The sequence below is a fragment of the Calypte anna genome, chromosome 7, assembly GCF_003957555.1.
Source record: "Calypte anna isolate BGI_N300 chromosome 7, bCalAnn1_v1.p, whole genome shotgun sequence".
NCBI lineage: Eukaryota > Metazoa > Chordata > Aves > Apodiformes > Trochilidae > Calypte > Calypte anna.
This window is the reverse complement of record NC_044253.1, coordinates 16,046,961-16,062,678: the sequence shown is the minus strand read 5'-3', so window position 1 is coordinate 16,062,678 and position 15,718 is coordinate 16,046,961. Positions and strand designations below refer to the sequence as shown.

Here is a 15,718-nt window from a genome sequence, read left to right as displayed (position 1 = left end):
TCACAGCCTGGGCTTTCCTGGGGGTGAGTCAGGGGATGCCCTCCCCAGGGACACCCTGCTTCTCCAGCCCCCAGCTGTGGGAGATCAAACAGGGCTTACTGCATGCAGCCCTGGGAAAAGTTTCAGCTCCTGGGTGACACTCCACAAGTCACGTAAAGAAGCTTTCACTCCATCTCGTTGACCAGGGCCCCTCCTGAGCAACGTGTGGTGGATGGGCTTGGGGGGGCAGAGCAGCAGCAGGCTCCCACAGAAGCTTCTTTGCACCCACAAGTCCCAACAGTGACGACCTGCCGATATGGCTGTGGGACAAGCAGAGTCGCAGCACCCCTGGGGCTGAGGGATACATAAGATGGGCGCTGCCATCCCCAGCTCCCCATCCTCACGGATAAACGCAGTATTTGCTCTCCTGCTTCTGCCCCATGCCGAGACCCTGGCTGGGCCCACAATGAGGGACTTCCCGAGAGCTGCCGATGCCCCTCGGCTCTTCCATCTGTGGATGTGTCATGGCCCAGCCTCTTCTCTTCGGAAGTCTCAGCCGGGCGACTCGGGGGGGGTCTGACTCATCCGACCTCCCCTCTTTCCGCACGGCCTCCCCCGCAGCCCTGGCAGCCGGTCCCGGCGGAGCCCCCGCCAGCCCCGCCAGCCCCGTCGCTGCTGCTGCCGTCCGAGGGCGGGGAGCACAGCCTAGTGGCGGCTGCGGGAAAGAACCGGGCTGTCGGCGCCCTCCCGATCCGGCCGGGCTGTGGGGGAAGCAGGGGCCGGCCAGGGAACCCGTGATGGTAAAGCCTGACTTTCTACCCGGGTCGGGACAACCCCAGGACCAGTACAGGCTGGGGAGGGACGGAGCGAGGGAAAGCAGCCCCGTGAAGACGGACTTCGGGATAGTGGTGGACTATTATAGTTTAGCAGTAACAGTTTATATAGTTTAACAAAATAGTGTAAGAGCCAGCAACGTGCACTCGCAGCACGAGAGCCAACCGTGTCTGGGACTGCAAAACAGGAAGTGTGACCAGCAAGTCGAGGGAGGTGATTGTCCCCATCCACTCTGCTGTCGGGATACCTCACCTGAAGAACTGTGTCCAGTTCTGGAGCCCCCATGAAGACTCAGAGAGCTGGAGCACCACTCCAATGAAGACATGAGAGAGTTGGGGTTGTTCATCCTTGTGAAGAGAAGGCTCCAGAGAGATCTTATAATGGCCTTCCAGTATCTGAAGAGTCTACAGGAAAGATAGGGAGGGACTTTTTACAAGGGCATGGAGTGATAGGATGAGGGGGGAATGGTTTCAAACTGAAAGAGAGTAGATTTAAATTAGATATTAGGAAGAAAATATTTCCTGTGCAGATGGTGAGACGCTGGTACAGGCTGCCCAGAGAAGCTGTGGTTACCCCCTCTCTGGAAACATTCAAGGCCAGATTGGATGAAACTGTCAGCAACCTTGTCTAGTGGAAGATGTCCCTGCCTATGCCAGGGGGTGGAACTAGATGATCTTTAAGGGTCCTTCCAGCCCAAACCAGTCTATGAATCTACAGTTCTGTAAGAAAGGTGGAGAAGCACTTTTTAACAAGGCCTATTGTCTCTACTGGGTTTTTTTGAGGTTGTTTTTTGTGGGTTTGTTTTGGGTTTGTTTTTGTTTTATGCTAGGTGTATTTGTTTTAAACTGGAAGAGGTGGTGGGGTCCCACACTCCATCAATGCGAAACATGGCCACAGCAGATTGGGGGCTTTCTAGGTGTCTCCTGCCACATGGAGTGGGAGCTGCAGGCTGGAGAGAACCAAGTAGTGCTGGAATCTGTGTCCTGCCACTTCCCCAGGCTCTGGGCTAGGGCAAGGCGAGCTGCAGAGCTGGCTGCAAACAGCCATGAGATGGCGGCAGGCGCTTATGCTTGGCTGCCCCAGCTTGGGGTCTCTGAAGGGTGTCTGCAGGCACAGGGGTGCCCGGGTCCTTCACTAACAGTCCCGGGCCTGTTGGCAGGGAGCACCAGCTTGGGACATCTCCTATACCCCAGAGAGGCAAGAGTGAGGGGCAGAACAGATACTCGTGGGGCTCTGAGATGTCTGCCCAGCATGGAGACAAAACATCCCTATCCAGGACCTTGAACACACCACTCAATAAGGGTGGTTAATGATCAGTGCTGGCATGTCTCAGGTAGAGGCATGGTGCTTACTACCCCAGGAGTGACATTGGGCAGAGCAGTGCCCTGTCCCACAGCACCAGGACCTGGATGCTTGGCCAGGCTAACCAGAGGGAACATACCCTGTGCCCGTGGCCTCAGACACCACTGGAGCAGAGCCCTTTGTGGGGGATGGACATCTTGGCCTGCATCAGGTTGAGGCAGGAGCTTGTGCCACGGTGTCCGGGGTGTGAAAACAAGCCAAACCTGCCTCTGGCTGGGATCCCAGCACCCACACTGGATGTGCCAAGGTCTCATCTGGGCATCTCATTTGGGTTGCCAGCTGGGAGCTCCCTGATCAAGTGCTGAGAGAGGTCCTAGGAGAGCTTGGACCCAGCTTCCTGGGGCACGTGCAAGAGGACAAGGCAGGAACAGTGGCATGACTGGCAGGGACATGGCAGGAGGCCTCAGGGCAGAAGGGGCAGCAGCCCTGAAGAGCAAGGCCAGCAGTGAGCCTGCTACTGCTGTGGTGTGCAGGCTGTGGTATCCAGTGCCTGCAACATGATGCACAGTGCCAGTGCAGTGCCCAGTGCTGGTGCTGCTACCTAGTGAGCCATGCCCAGTGCCCACTGTCCCTGTGCAATACCTGTTGTGCAGCTCCATTGTTCTGATACCTGCTGTGCCGTGACAGAGCTGGCTGCCAGCAGCCTGGTGCACAGTGCTGCTGTGCAGTTTCCAGTATGTGGCATCCAGCACCGGGTACAGGGTACCGGGTAGTGCTGACATCGGGTGCCTGGCATGTGGTGCCTCTGAGCAGTGTCCAGTGTACATACAGTACTCGGTGTTAAGTACGTGGTGCCCTGTGTGCCGTAACCAGCTCCCAGTACGCTACAGCCCGTATCCACGGCCCAGCAGCAGGTGTGCAGTAGCTGGCAAAAGGTGCCCGGTATGCACTGCTCGGTTCCCGATCCCCTCTGTGCAGCAGCCGGTACCCCGGAGGAGCAGCCGGCACCGGGGCTGGTTCCCGGTGCGCAGCACCTGGGGCGCGATGCGCGGCTGCCAGTGCGCGATGCTCAGCTCGCGGCGCGCCTTCCCCGGTGCCGGTGCCGTCGCCGGTGCTGGTACACGGTTGCCACCCCCGCGCCGCCCCCTGCACCGCCCTCGGTGCCGCCCCCCACCACCCTTGGTGCCTCCCTACCCCGCCCCGTCCCGTGCGCTGCCGACAGAGCATGGCGGGCCCGAGCGGCGGGGCCCGGCGGCCGCTGCTGCCGCTACTCCTGAGCCCCCGCCCGCCGCCGCCGCACAGCAGCCAGGGGCCGCCGCGCAGGACCGGGGGCTCGGCGGCGGCGGCGGCGGGGCCGGCACGGCTGAAAGGACCAGAGGAGCTACCGGGGCCGGGGTTGCTCCGGACTTTCGTCTGGCTCTTCCTGCGGGGCTACCTGCTGCACACGCACCGGCTCCAGGTGCACCGGGGCAGCCCGGACGGGGGGCGGAAGGGTGCCGAAGGAGGCGCGGGGGCCTGGAGACCCTGTAGGGATGCGAGGGGAGGGTGGGCTGGGAGGAGTGCGCGGCATGGAGGAGCTCCCGGGTGGTCTGCCGGGAGGATACTGTGCGCGGGGAGTGGGGGGCTTTGCAAAGGAGGGAGTGGGTGCGTGCCGAGGGCAGGGTGAGACGGGCTCCGTGAGAGGGGAGCAGCCCACAAGTATAGGCAGAGTTGAGCGGGGGCGGCGAGGCCGGGAGTGGAGGTGCTGGGTCGGGGGGAGCACCCCTGCACCGCGGGGTGATGCTGCGGCGAGCAGCGCGGAGAGGGGCCAGAGCAGAACCGGATGGTTGCTGGAGGGTACCACTAGCCCAGGGCTGCTTTGGCATCTCAGGCAGCCGAGGGCTAAGGTTTCAGGGGCAGCTCACGGGGTCTTGGCATCCCCAGGCAGCCTGAGCTGCTGCGGCCGTAACAAGCTGAAGGGGCCACAGTCTCGGGGGCAGGAACTCAGGCAGGCGTTTGGGCAGATGGTACCCACGCAGACAGGGGAGGGATCGACAGAAGTGTTTGTTTTCTTTTGTGAACACTTCCTCATACGTCGGATGAAGCAAGCGATGGGCTTGGCTGGCTGTGAGCCAGGCGGCGTCTTCTAATGCCCTGGATCTCTGACCGGCCAGGAGAGTATGCAGGACCAGGCCTTCATGGCACCTCAGAGCACCAGGCACTGCTGTTTGGAGAGGGGGCTGTTGCAGGCCGTCAGTGTCTCAGATAGCAGGCACAAAAGTTCCCTGCTTCTCTCTTCTGCCTTTGGGGCTCCAAGCACAGCCCAGCTTTGTGGACAGATGCTTGAATGCTCCAGAGATGCCTTTCCCCATATCCTGGCAGCTCTGGCTTCTCTCAGCCCTGCTTTTTGAGGCCTGCATGGTGTTAGGTCCCGGCTGCCAGCAGATGCCAGTGGGCAGGCTTCAACCTGGGCCACAGCTGCCCACTGCCCCACACAGCATGTTCACCCAGCAAACCATCTGCAGCAGCCGGGGCGGCCATCCCTCCCCCTCCTTCTGCCACCACGCGTGAGGAACGTCTCCCCGTGGTGACGAATCCAGCTGAATCCAGGCGCAGACTGCGATGCAGTCAGTCACCAAGGGAGATTGTACCACGTGCATTCCCGCAGCCACAGGGAATCGGGACCAGGTCTTCCCTGCTGGGTCCCCCATAGCACCCTAGACTTGGCCCTGCTCTGCAGGTGCTCTGGCAGTGCCTGGGTGGGATGGAAAGCACCCTCGGACATGGCCCTGTGCACATCCACTTGCAAAAGGGCTAAATAGCTTCCCCCAAGAGGTACGTTTGGGCGTTACAGAGCTCTCTGGCAGGGAGGCAGGATGGCATCCTTGGGTGCAGCCAAGGACAGGGGAATGGTAGCCAATGGATCCAAAAGCAAGGCTGATGTTGGTGGATGTTCTATAGCTGGCTTGTGAGCTCATGGCCCTGGGGCTATGCCCCAGGGCTGGCAGCCTGCCCTGAGAGCAGCAGTGTCCTGCTGCCCTCCCACCACTGATCATTAACCATCCTTATCAAGTGGCAGGCTTGAGGACAAATGTTGGGACTGTTGTTCCTAACTTGAGCAGAGCTGGAGCCATGCTGGAAGCAGCAGATCTTAGACCTGCTGACAGACGGTGCAATGACCCTACATCTCAACTGATGTCCCTGTGCTGGACAATTGCCTCTGTCCCTTCTGTCCCCTCTTGGCCTTGCTTCCCCAGAAGATCCGATAGATCCTCCAGGCATCATTAACATGGGCTAGGGATGTGGCAGCCTGTGTCAGGGGTCAGTGCCTGGTGTCCTTAGTACTAGCAGAAGACCTGAGCCTGGAGACACTAGACCAAGCCATCTGCAGAGCTCTTTGAGGATGGTGCCAGCTTGGGGGGACAGAGATGGGTGCTTCCATTCAGCTAGTGCTGAGGGATGCCTGGGATGGGTGCTTAGGGGTCCCTGGGATGCTGGATACATGCAAGGAATCATCAGGACAGGGAGGGACTCATCCCAGTCCCAGGGCTGGCCCTGTTCCACTCACTCTGCCATGCTCTGGTACATCGCAGCTGATGTCCCGGCGCATTTATGGCCCTATTTGGAAGTCAACTTTCGGGCATTATGAGAACATCAACATTGGGAGCCCAGTGGTGCTGGAGCAGCTGCTACGGCAGGAGGGCAAGTACCCCATGCGGAGTGACATGGCCCTGTGGAAGGAGCACCGGGACACCCGACGCCTGCCTTACGGACCCTTCACTGAGTGAGTACTGTCCTGTGTGCTCTCTGGGGTGACAGGCAGCTCCTGTCCCTTCCTTGGGTGTAGGGCCCTGGTGGCACCTCACATTACTCCCTCTCCTGCAAGCAGCCTGTCCCCTCTCCCAAAGAAGAAGGGCCATGGAGGGTGGAAAGACCCCCCAGGGTGGTCCTAGCCCAGTGTGGGGACAATGCACGCAGAGATTGGGAAGCTGCTGCCAGGCACTGCCCCCCTGCCCAGCTGTGCCCCAGCGCTGAGCCCCGTCCCTGCACAGGGAAGGGGAACGCTGGTACCGCCTGCGCCAGGTCCTCAACAAGCGTCTGCTGAAGCCCTCGGAGGCCGTGCTGTACGCGGACGCCATTGGCGAAGTGGTGTCGGACCTGATGGTGCGGCTGCGGGACGAGCGGAGCCGCAGCCCCTCAGGGGTGCTGGTGGGGGATGTGGCCAACCTGCTCTACCGCTTCGCCCTGGAAGGTATGGGGGTCCTCCCCCTTGCCCCTGCCCTGCCCTACTCTTCCCTTCCATGTGGGGGTCTGTACATTGCCTGTCCCCAACAGGGATCTCCTATATACTCTTTGAGACCCGCATTGGCTGCCTGAAGCAGCAAGTCCCTGCCGAGACCCAGCACTTCATTGACTCCATCAACCTCATGTTCAAGAACTCCATCTTTGCCACCGTCCTGCCCCGATGGAGCCGCAAGGTCCTGCCCTTCTGGGACCGCTACCTGGACAGCTGGGACACCATCTTTGCCTTTGGTGAGCAGTTGATGATGGGAGCCCAGCATAGCAAGATCTGACTTCCAGGGTACCCTCAAATGTCAGGTAGACATATGCCCTTTATCCACCCTCACTCTGTAAGCACTGGGTCCTGCTTTCTGTCCCTGCAGGCAAGACCCTGATTGACCGAAAGATGAAGGAGCTGGAGGGGCAGGTGGAGCGGGGCAAGGAAGTGTCTGGCTACCTGAGCTACCTGCTGGCCAGTGGCAGGCTCAGCTTGGATGAGGTCTATGGCAGTGTGGCCGAGCTGCTGCTGGCCGGCGTGGACACGGTGAGAGCCGGGCAGCCACAGCTGGGGGATCCCATGAGCTTGGTGCTGGGAGAGGAAACCACAGGGCAATGCTCAGCCGCACTCCCCAGCCCCTGAGAGCTCTGGGCTTGTGGCTGAGGGACTGATGGCTGGCAGGGGACAAACCATCAAGCACGAATAATAACAAACCCTGTCCTCCACTCTGCTCCCTGCCTCAGTTTCCCCCATGCTCATTGCCCTTCACCCCTGGCCTCCCTGTGCACTGGAACAGGGGCTGTCTGGTACTACTCTGGTACCATGTTGGCACAAGGCTGCTCAGGTGCCAGCCCCATCTCCCTCACTCCCCCTGGCACTTCACTCCCCCAGACCTCCAACACTCTGTCCTGGGCCCTGTACCACCTTTCCCGGGATCCAGACATCCAGGAGGCCCTGTACCAGGAGCTGAAAGCTGTCGTGCCTGCTGACCGGTTTCCTGCTGCTGAGGATATCCCCAAGATGCCAATGCTTCGGGCAGTTATCAAGGAGACGCTGAGGTACAGCCCAGCTTTGCTGCCCCAGGGCCCCAGTCACCAGCCCCTTCCCCAGGGGCAGTCTCTTCTCCCTCTGCATCAGAGGATGCACCAGCCTGGCAGGCTGCAGGGCTGGATTTTTGTCCTTCAGGAATGCATCCATCCACCTCCTCCCTGGGGAGGAGTACAGAGCTGCTGAGCAGTGGGAGATGCTCCTCCCCTGTCCTGCCTGTAGCTCCCTCCCTCTGGGGTCACCAGGTGTGTCCTGTTCCCCCATTATCTCTTCCAATATCCCAGGGTCTACCCCGTGGTGCCCACCAATGCCAGGGTCTTCTATGAGAAGGACATTGTCATCGGAGACTACCTCTTCCCCAAGAACGTGAGTGGGGGCAGTGCCATGGGGAACCCCCACTGTGCTCAGTGGGGCCAGGCAGGGGTCATTAACCCCTCTCTCCTTACCCTGCAGACCCTCTTTGTCCTGGCACACTATGCCATGTCCCACGATGAGACCTACTTCCCTGAGCCTGAGCGGTTCCTGCCCCAGCGCTGGCTCCGGGGCCACGGTTCCCCCCACCACCCCTTCAGCTCCATCCCATTTGGCTATGGGGTCCGTGCCTGTGTTGGCCGCAGGATTGCTGAGCTGGAGATGCACCTGGCCCTCGCCAGGGTGAGCAGGGGTCCCCCCATCCCAAGTAACTCACCGCAAGCTGGGATGGCATCCCCAAGGAGTTCCTGAGGCACTGCCACCCCCTTTCTCCCCACAGATCATCCAGGCATTTGAGGTGCTGCCAGACCCTCGTGGCGTGGAGGTGACATCCGTGTCCCGCATCGTCCTGGTGGCCGACAAGCCCATCAACCTGGAGTTCATTGCTCGCCCAGGGGCCCCCTGACTGCGTGGCCACCCCCCAACCCTGGGTGCCAAGTGGGGACCTCCACTGCCCCATCAGGAGGGGCAGGAAGGCAAACCCCCATCACCTACCCCCTGCCTGGCTTGGACCAGGGAGCTCCCAGCCCCAATGTGGGGAAGATAGAGGGGACAAGGAATTCATCCAAATCGCCCCTGGGGCACTGGTATCCCCCTACCCCAAATCAGCAGGAGACTTGGGGAACTGCTGTGCCTTTCACATGCCACAGGGGATTGTGTCCCTGCCATCCCCTGCCTATCTGAGCTGTGTCAGGGACCTGGGAGCTCTGTGGGGACAGGGAGGGAAGAGGGGAGGGGGCTTGCAGCCATTCAGTGTCTCCTTCATCCTGTCTTTGTGTAGCTGCGTGTGGATCTGTGCCTGAAGCCAGGACATCTGGGTCCTCTCTGAAAAACTGACCTTGGTCTTAGCCACTTCTCTGTGCCTCACTTTCCCTCCTGCATCCAAGGTTGAGTGCTGGTGGGGGTTTGGGGTTTGCTCTTGGTCCTGATGAACAGGGCTACCCCTGGCTCTGGGCAAGTGGAGCAATAACATAGCATGTCCCCTGTGATGGGGAGGAGGCCTGTCACCACCTGGTGCTGGTATGGTGTCCTCTAGCAGGGCCAGCCAGAACCGGGTGGGGTGTGAAGTGCTCAGGACCTTTCACTATCAGCTGTTATTTCACTGAGATGCTGATATGGGGTGACGGGAATGGGAGCAGGACTCACTCCAGGCCAAGCAGCCAGGGCAGAATTGGCTCAGCTCCTCCCTGTCCCCAGATGAGGACATGGGGCTGATATCTAGGACCATCACAGGACCCTACACACCACCCCTATAGTAGAGCTACCAAATCTGCATGCCACATGTCTCTGTCCCCCTGACTGTACCCCATGGACAGAGGTGCCACCCTGTGTCCACACCACCCTTGCTGGCAATCCACCCTTGCTGGCATCCCCGGCTGGTTTCCCCAGCCCTCCTTAGCAGCTGGCATCCCCTTCCCAGCCTTGCTCTCTCTGGGGGAGCCATGCCCAGCTGCACCCCAGGAAGGCAAGGCAGCAGTTCCTGGAGCAGACTGCTTTATTACAACAAGGCTCAACAGACCAGCAAATAAATATTCCCCACCCACCCCAAAAAGTGCACAGGGTCCCCATGCAAGTGCTCATCCTGGCGCCAGTTCTGGCGCATGCTGCACCTCTTCCAAGGAGCTCCAGCCCCGAGTGACCCTAAAATGAACAAGCCCGTGTGTGCAGCTGAGCCTGCACTACCAGGCACAGCCAGCAGGATCGTGCTCACCAGGGTAAGGGAGCAGTGGCTGAAGGGTTTGAATCCAGCAGTTCGTTAGGAGCCGGGTGGCTGAGTCCGCCAAAGCCATCCATGCAGGTCCACGTGTCCAGCTGCGGTCATGGCAGGGCTCCTCTGGCACTGTGCCTTTTGAGCATCACCAAGTGCTTGCTGGCAGGAGGCATCCCTGGGCCCCCTTTTCCCTGCTCCCTGACTCGCCAAGGCTGGCAGGATCTGGCCCTGGACTCAAGTCGAGCCCCAGGACCAGTGTGGGCAGGCAGGTTCCTCCCAATGGAGAGCCTCACTGGCCTGAGTCTCCCTCCTCAGCTCCAGGGCCACTTCCCTGATGTCTTCAGAGCAAGGATTCGTTGATGCCTGTGGGGCAAGAGAGCATGCAAGGCCGTAATCCCCCAGTGGGTACTGGGCTGGGCACCCCGTGGCATGGCCCTCTGACCTGACTCAGGGGACAGCAGGGTCTTGTGTCCATCCCTGTCTTGTGCCCAAGCTCTAGGACACCCTAATGGCCTCCCCTACACTTCCTGACACAGCTACCCCTGTGGGTACCAGGGATGGGGTGAGCGAAGGCACTGTGTGTGATGGGGAAATCGGATCCCACATCTGGCTTCGTCAATACACACCACTTCCAGTCCCCTTCTCTATGGAGCAACAGAGCACTGCTGGGGGAACTGGTGAGCACGAGGCTGTCCCAAGCCCATTCCTCACCACTGCCCCAAAGAAGCATCATTACCTTTGGGAAGCAGCTGGGCACTGGGACCAGCTCCCCCCTCCCCGGTTCACTCCTAAATGGTGGATGCCAGCACTGTGTCCACCCATTGCCACTGCAGACTCACCAGGCAGTGGGCAAGTGGAGCCAGGCATAGGTGGCCAGGCCATGCAATCCCAGCATGACCCAGGAGTGAGCCTCATCCATGGAGCTGGCCCATGGGTTGGCCACACTGTGTACATGACTAGTGGTAGGCAGCATGTCTGGAGTGTGTGAGTGGGGGTCTGTCCCCCAGGAATGTCACTGGAGGTTCTTAGGTCTCAGGGGGGACTCTGAGACAAGGTCAAAAAAGGGCTTTCTGCCTGGTTTGTGTTAAACCCCAAAAGCTTCATCCAGCTCAAAGCCCAAGGACCTGCAAAACCTACATGCTGCCTGGATGAGAGTCTGGGAGTGTCACTGTGGCAGGTGCTCTCATCCTTCTTTACGGACACCAGGGATCAGGACCCCAGAAGGAATCCCCTGTGATCCTTGTGTCCCCAGGGACAAGCAGCATCCAAGTCCTGCCACTCCACCTGGGCACCCAGTGCTGCCACACCCCAACCCCAGCCTCCTTTACCCCCTGAGTTGGTTTGGCTGGGGTGGAGGCAGGTGGCCTGGGCAGGAAGGTGACAAGGCGGGGTCACCCAGTGGCACGGAGGGGACAGAGCCTACCTGAAGTGGAGAGAAATGGAGGGTGCAAGTGGAGAAAGATGGAGCGTCGTGGGCTAAGAGTTAAGAGCATCAATACCTGCAGGAGTGAGCACAAGGGCTTGAAGGATATCGGAGAGGGAGACAATGCCCCGTGGGTATTGGTTCTCATCCACCAGAACCAGGCGATGGACCTATGGCCACAAGCAGAGCATTACAGACAGGTCAGGTAGTAGGCAGGGGGGGGCTGGTGCTGGCACAAGGTACCCTGGTTGCTCACCTGCTCCTTGGTGATGCGATCAATGATGTCCTCCATGGTTTCATGGGGGTAGCAGGTGAGGACCCCTTCCAGGCAGGTGGTGCGCTGCCGCAGTGCATCCCGCACGCTGATGTCCAGGTTGTTGTAGGTCTTCTGGGCTGCCAGGTGCTGGGGGAGAGGTGTCCCTGCTCAGTGCCCCTGTGTGTCCTCATAGCCCATCGTGCTGGCACCAAGGAGGACACTGAGCCCCCATGACACACAGGGAAGATCTTCACTGGGGCATCAGTGCATGTGGGGTGTGTCTGCATGGGTGCAGGCATGTGAGCACCTCCCCAGCGGTGTGCAAGGGGCTGCACTAGCACCCAGATGTGCAGACACACAGGGTACTTACAATAACATCAAACCTGGAGTAGAGGCCGACCACTTGCCCTGCAAGGAGAGAAAGCTCAGGGGCTGCGGAGGGTCCTCCCCCTGCACCCCAAGAGCTGGGATAACTGGAAGGGGTGATGGCTGGGTGGGAATGGGCTGGAGCCACCATCAGAAGGATATGGGGGAAGTCTCTGGTCCCCTCCCCAGGTACCAGCATCATTGATGACAGGCAGGGCAGACACACGGCGGTCCACAAAGATCTCCAGGGCAGTGTAGACGGGGGCAGTCTCAGGCACCACGGCCACATCACGGAAGGTGCCGACACACAGCTCCTGCACTGTTTTCTTCAGGAAGCGTGGCTTGGGGAGAGTGGAGCCCTGCAGTGGGACAGGACAGGGCTGAGCTGGCACCTTCACGCCCTTGACTGTGCTCCTACACATGCAGCATGTGTGCGCATGTGCAGCCCCAGCACTCACAAAGATGTGGAGGAACTTGAGGATGCGCTTGTGTGTCAGGATGTGCAGGACGTTGCCTGAGATGGGCTCGATGACAGGCAGGCGGTGGATCTTGTGCTTGATCAGGGAGTAGACAGCATCGAAGAGGCTGCGGGTGATGGGAACACCGTGGGGGGAGCTAGGGCTGCATCCTGGGCACCCGTGGGGTGAACTCTCCCCCAGCAGGCAGGCGCTCACCTATTGCTCGGGGAGATGTAGACCAGCGGCTTGAGGGAGCCTTGCAGGTACACCTCTGCCAAGGGAGAGAGGTGGAAGTGGGGGTCCACCAGCCCCCTCATGCAGCCCTGCACACCCCAGAGACAAACTCCATGCCCAGCACAACATTCCCAGCCCCCTCACCCACATCATCCCCCACTTTTTACCTCTCCAGGTCTCAATCTTGTGCTCCTCCACCTCATAGATCTGAACCTGAGGGCAGAGAGATGCCTTGGTCACGGTGGCCCCATGGGGACCTGAGGAGACCTCAGGGTACTACCCTGTTCCTCAAGGATTCCAGCCTATCCACCACAGTGCAGGGATCACCCCTTGGATGATGGGTAGAAGGGCACCAAGGAGACACTGGGCTGGCCCAGAACACTCCTCACTCAGAGTCTAGTGATGAAGAAGGGACTAGGCAAGGTGGGAACAAGCCCTTCCCTGCCCCATGCCCACCCCAACCCTCCATGTTCTCCCAGACACACTCACCAAGGGCGAGCGGTAGTAGCGGTGAAGGATGTTGATAAAGTCAGTGATGGTGAGCATCCCTGTGGAGACACAGGGGCTGGCAGCACTGCCCACACCCCTTGCTGACAGGTAGGAGAAGGGGCCTGGTGGCACTGCCAGGACTCACCCACAAAGCTCTGTGTCTTGCTGTCCCAGAGCGGGGCAGCACGCACCCCATTGGCCACCAGTGCCACAAAGGCTTTCTTGATCTGCCAGGGAAGTGGGGAGGGAGTCAGGGGGCCTCCAAGCCTCCTCCCTCCCTGCCCATCCCCACTGATCTTCCACTTTGTCACCTCCAGGGAGATGTCGAAGACAACAAGCTTGCAACTGGTGGGGATGGCATCATAGCAGCAGTGGCTCCTCATGAAGTGCATGTAGACTTCAGAATCAGGGCTCTGAAATTCACTCTCTGGGCCCACTCCCAGCACCTCATTGCCCAGCATGAAGGTGACAGGTCTTGGGCTCCTCTGCCTGTCCTCTTTCTCCTCTTCCTCTTCCTCATCATCCCTGGGGCACAGAGCCTCCAGAAACCCTAAAGACAAACCTGCCTCAGCCCCGGCCAGTGAGCTGAGCTTCCAGGTCTCAGCTCCCTCCTGTCTAGCCAGAGCAAGGGGATGCTGTAGGAAGGGATGCTCCCTGCAAACAACAACCCCCTTTCCCCCCTCCCCCAGTTTCCCACTCCACAGGGAATCAGACAGCACTGTGGCTCTCCAGCCTGTGGAGCACCAGGAGCTGCTGGAAGGAGCTGAGGAGTGGGGCAACAAAGGGTATATAGCAGAGTGGGCAGAGAACAGATGCACTCACTATCCCTCTCTCCTAGGCACTATGCTACCCACCTTCCTCCTTGGGGCAGACAACGTCATCCAGCAGTGCCACCTGAGGGGGCACACAGCAAGGGGGTGTCAGCAGAAGCCAGTCTGGCCTCTCTCTCACCCACTGCTGCTACCTGCTCACACCAAGCTGCCCTGGCCCCCTCTAAGCCAGGCAGATGGGACCTTCCTTTCAGGGTGGGCATTACAGGCTGGCCTCAGCCCCCATCCCTCTGGGGAGCCACCCACCCACCCAGGACCCACAGAGCCTTCCACCTCCATGGAGGCTCCAGCCCAGGACTCCCAGTTTGTGCCCCAGTTTTGGGAGGACAGCAGGGGTCCCTGTGTCAGGGCAGGGAAAAGCAGGACCCTCCAGCTCCTTTGTCTCCTGTCAGAGCCAAGTGCATCCCACAGCAGCTCTTCACCCATCTTCTCACTCTTCCAAACCCAAGGTGTAAATCCTGGCCCTGCTTTCTCCCATGTCAGGAGCCCCACCAGCCCCACCTGTGCCCCAAGAACCAGATCTCTCCCAGGATACCGTACAATAACAAAGGGGGCAGCCACAGTCAGGAAGGAGGCCAGCATGGCCAGCCAGCTGACCCTGTGTACCCCGATCCCCAGGAGACCCTTCCATAACAAAGCACATATGCAGCTGGAAGAGCAACTCTGGACCACAAGCCCACCAGCAGAGCCAGTGTTTATAAACCACCCTACAGTAATAAAGGCACAGAGACTGGTCCCCAAGGAGCCCAGAGACAAATCTATGAAGGAAGCGACCCTATGCCAACGTCCCTCAACCCTTCCCAAGGGGCTGGGGACAGGCAGGCAGGGCAGGCTGCGCCCTGTGTCCTCATCCCCATGGCTGCCTGGCCATTGGAAGGGGGATGACGGACCCCCGCCTCCCCCCACCCAAAAGGGTGTCCCGTCCCCAGGCAGAGGGCTGTTGAACCGGGCCCCCCTACCCGTCTCGGCAGTACCTGGAACCCAGCGGGGCCGGGGAGCTGCTCCATGCTGACTGCGGGGCAGCGCTGCTATTCTGGGCCCGCGGCTGGCCGGGTCCTGGCAGATAGGGTGTCAGCGAGCAATGCCAGCCATGCCCCCGCCACCTCCGCGGGGACACACACACACACACACACACAGCCGCCACCACTATCCCCGCCGTGCAGCCCCCGGGGCTACCGCACCAGCAGGCTGGAGGGGATGGGCATGGACCAGGGGACAGATCTGTCCCTGGGGACAAGAGGGAAGGGTAAGATGGAGAGATGGCTGGGGGCAGAAAACCTGTTCCCCTGCTCCAATACAGGAGCTCAGCGCCTGCCGGGATGCGGCTCAGCCCACCCAGGTGCTGCCCCCACCCTGTCCTGCAGCAGGAGCAGGTGGGGGACACAGCATCCCCCCCACTCCCTTGACAGTGGTGCAGAAGGCCTGGCTCCAGCCAGAGTCTTGGCAATAGCTACAGTAGCTGGAGACCCTTTTCCCCGGGTGCTACCCTAGCCCTGCTGTCCTCCCAGGAGTCCTGCTGGGGTCCAACCACCTCAGTCACATCGGGAGCAGCCCACGCCTGCAGAGGAACCTCCTTCCCTCCTTCCCCGGCTGCTCTCTGCTCTGTCCCGGCTCCGTTTCTATTTCAGGAAGGTTCAAATAACCTTTTGGCCTGCTGCCGTGCTGGCTCGGGAGTAGCTGTGGGCAAGCAGGCTGGTGGCTGCCAGGCCAAGGGGACAAAGTGGCTCCAGCTGGCTCCTGGGGGCCAGCCGGACCTCAGCCTGTGCTGGGATAGCAAGGAACAAATCCCTGGTGCCACCCCAAGGCAGAGAAAAAGAGAAGGGACAAGGCAGGTGGCTCAGTGCTGGGGACAGGCCATCAGGGTTGGGGTGACAGGAGAACACAGCAGCTGCCCCAGTCCCGGTGGCCCTTGCCCTGCAGCAGTGCAGGGGTGGGATGGTTCCAGGTCCACACAGCTGCACCGAGCCAGGCAGCCTGGCTCCAGCCTGACCATTGCTGGGTACTGACAGCAGGGAAGGCAGCAGGCATCTCCACTTTCGGCAGCTATTTTCAGGTCCTGG

The 15,718-nt window shown here is 60.3% G+C and overlaps 2 protein-coding genes across 2 annotated transcripts; one reads left to right on the top strand and one right to left on the bottom strand.

Moving 5' to 3' along the window:
* The first annotated feature begins 3,308 nt into the window (after positions 1–3,308).
* Positions 3,309–9,443, top strand: LOC103531398 (sterol 26-hydroxylase, mitochondrial). Its single transcript, XM_030453972.1, has 9 exons — positions 3,309–3,574; positions 5,688–5,878; positions 6,147–6,346; positions 6,430–6,627; positions 6,759–6,919; positions 7,265–7,431; positions 7,705–7,786; positions 7,874–8,074; positions 8,172–9,443. Exons 1-9 carry the CDS (start codon positions 3,341–3,343, stop codon positions 8,295–8,297), a joined length of 1,560 nt encoding a protein of 519 aa, XP_030309832.1. The 5' UTR covers positions 3,309–3,340; the 3' UTR covers positions 8,298–9,443.
* A 76-nt stretch (positions 9,444–9,519) lies between these two features.
* On the bottom strand, positions 9,520–14,675 carry PRKAG3 (protein kinase AMP-activated non-catalytic subunit gamma 3). Its single transcript, XM_008496976.2, has 13 exons — positions 14,633–14,675; positions 13,683–13,722; positions 13,140–13,378; positions 12,974–13,055; positions 12,829–12,887; positions 12,507–12,552; positions 12,322–12,376; positions 12,106–12,232; positions 11,841–12,006; positions 11,652–11,689; positions 11,282–11,428; positions 11,102–11,195; positions 9,520–9,965 (listed from the first exon to the last, which is right to left on the bottom strand). The coding sequence occupies exons 1-13, from the start codon at positions 14,663–14,665 to the stop codon at positions 9,943–9,945; spliced, it is 1,149 nt and encodes a 382-aa protein (XP_008495198.2). The 5' UTR covers positions 14,666–14,675; the 3' UTR covers positions 9,520–9,942.
* Between the last annotated feature and the right edge of the window lie 1,043 nt (positions 14,676–15,718).

Bases quoted from the DNA above. Each gene is read 5' to 3' on its own strand.
- PRKAG3 (XM_008496976.2), bottom strand. From the start codon at position 14,665: ATGGAGCAGCTCCCCGGCCCCGCTGGGTTCCAG. The intron at 12,233-12,321 runs GTGAGCGCCTGC...CATCACCCGCAG, and splicing joins TACATCTCCCCGAGCAATAG to CCTCTTCGATGCTGTCTACT. The intron at 12,007-12,105 runs GTGAGTGCTGGG...GTCCCACTGCAG, and splicing joins TCAAGTTCCTCCACATCTTT to GGCTCCACTCTCCCCAAGCC.
- LOC103531398 (XM_030453972.1), top strand. From the start codon at position 3,341: ATGGCGGGCCCGAGCGGCGGGGCCCGGCGGCCGCTGCTGCCGCTACTC. The intron at 6,347-6,429 runs GTATGGGGGTCC...TGTCCCCAACAG, and splicing joins CTACCGCTTCGCCCTGGAAG to GGATCTCCTATATACTCTTT. The intron at 7,787-7,873 runs GTGAGTGGGGGC...CTTACCCTGCAG, and splicing joins ACTACCTCTTCCCCAAGAAC to ACCCTCTTTGTCCTGGCACA.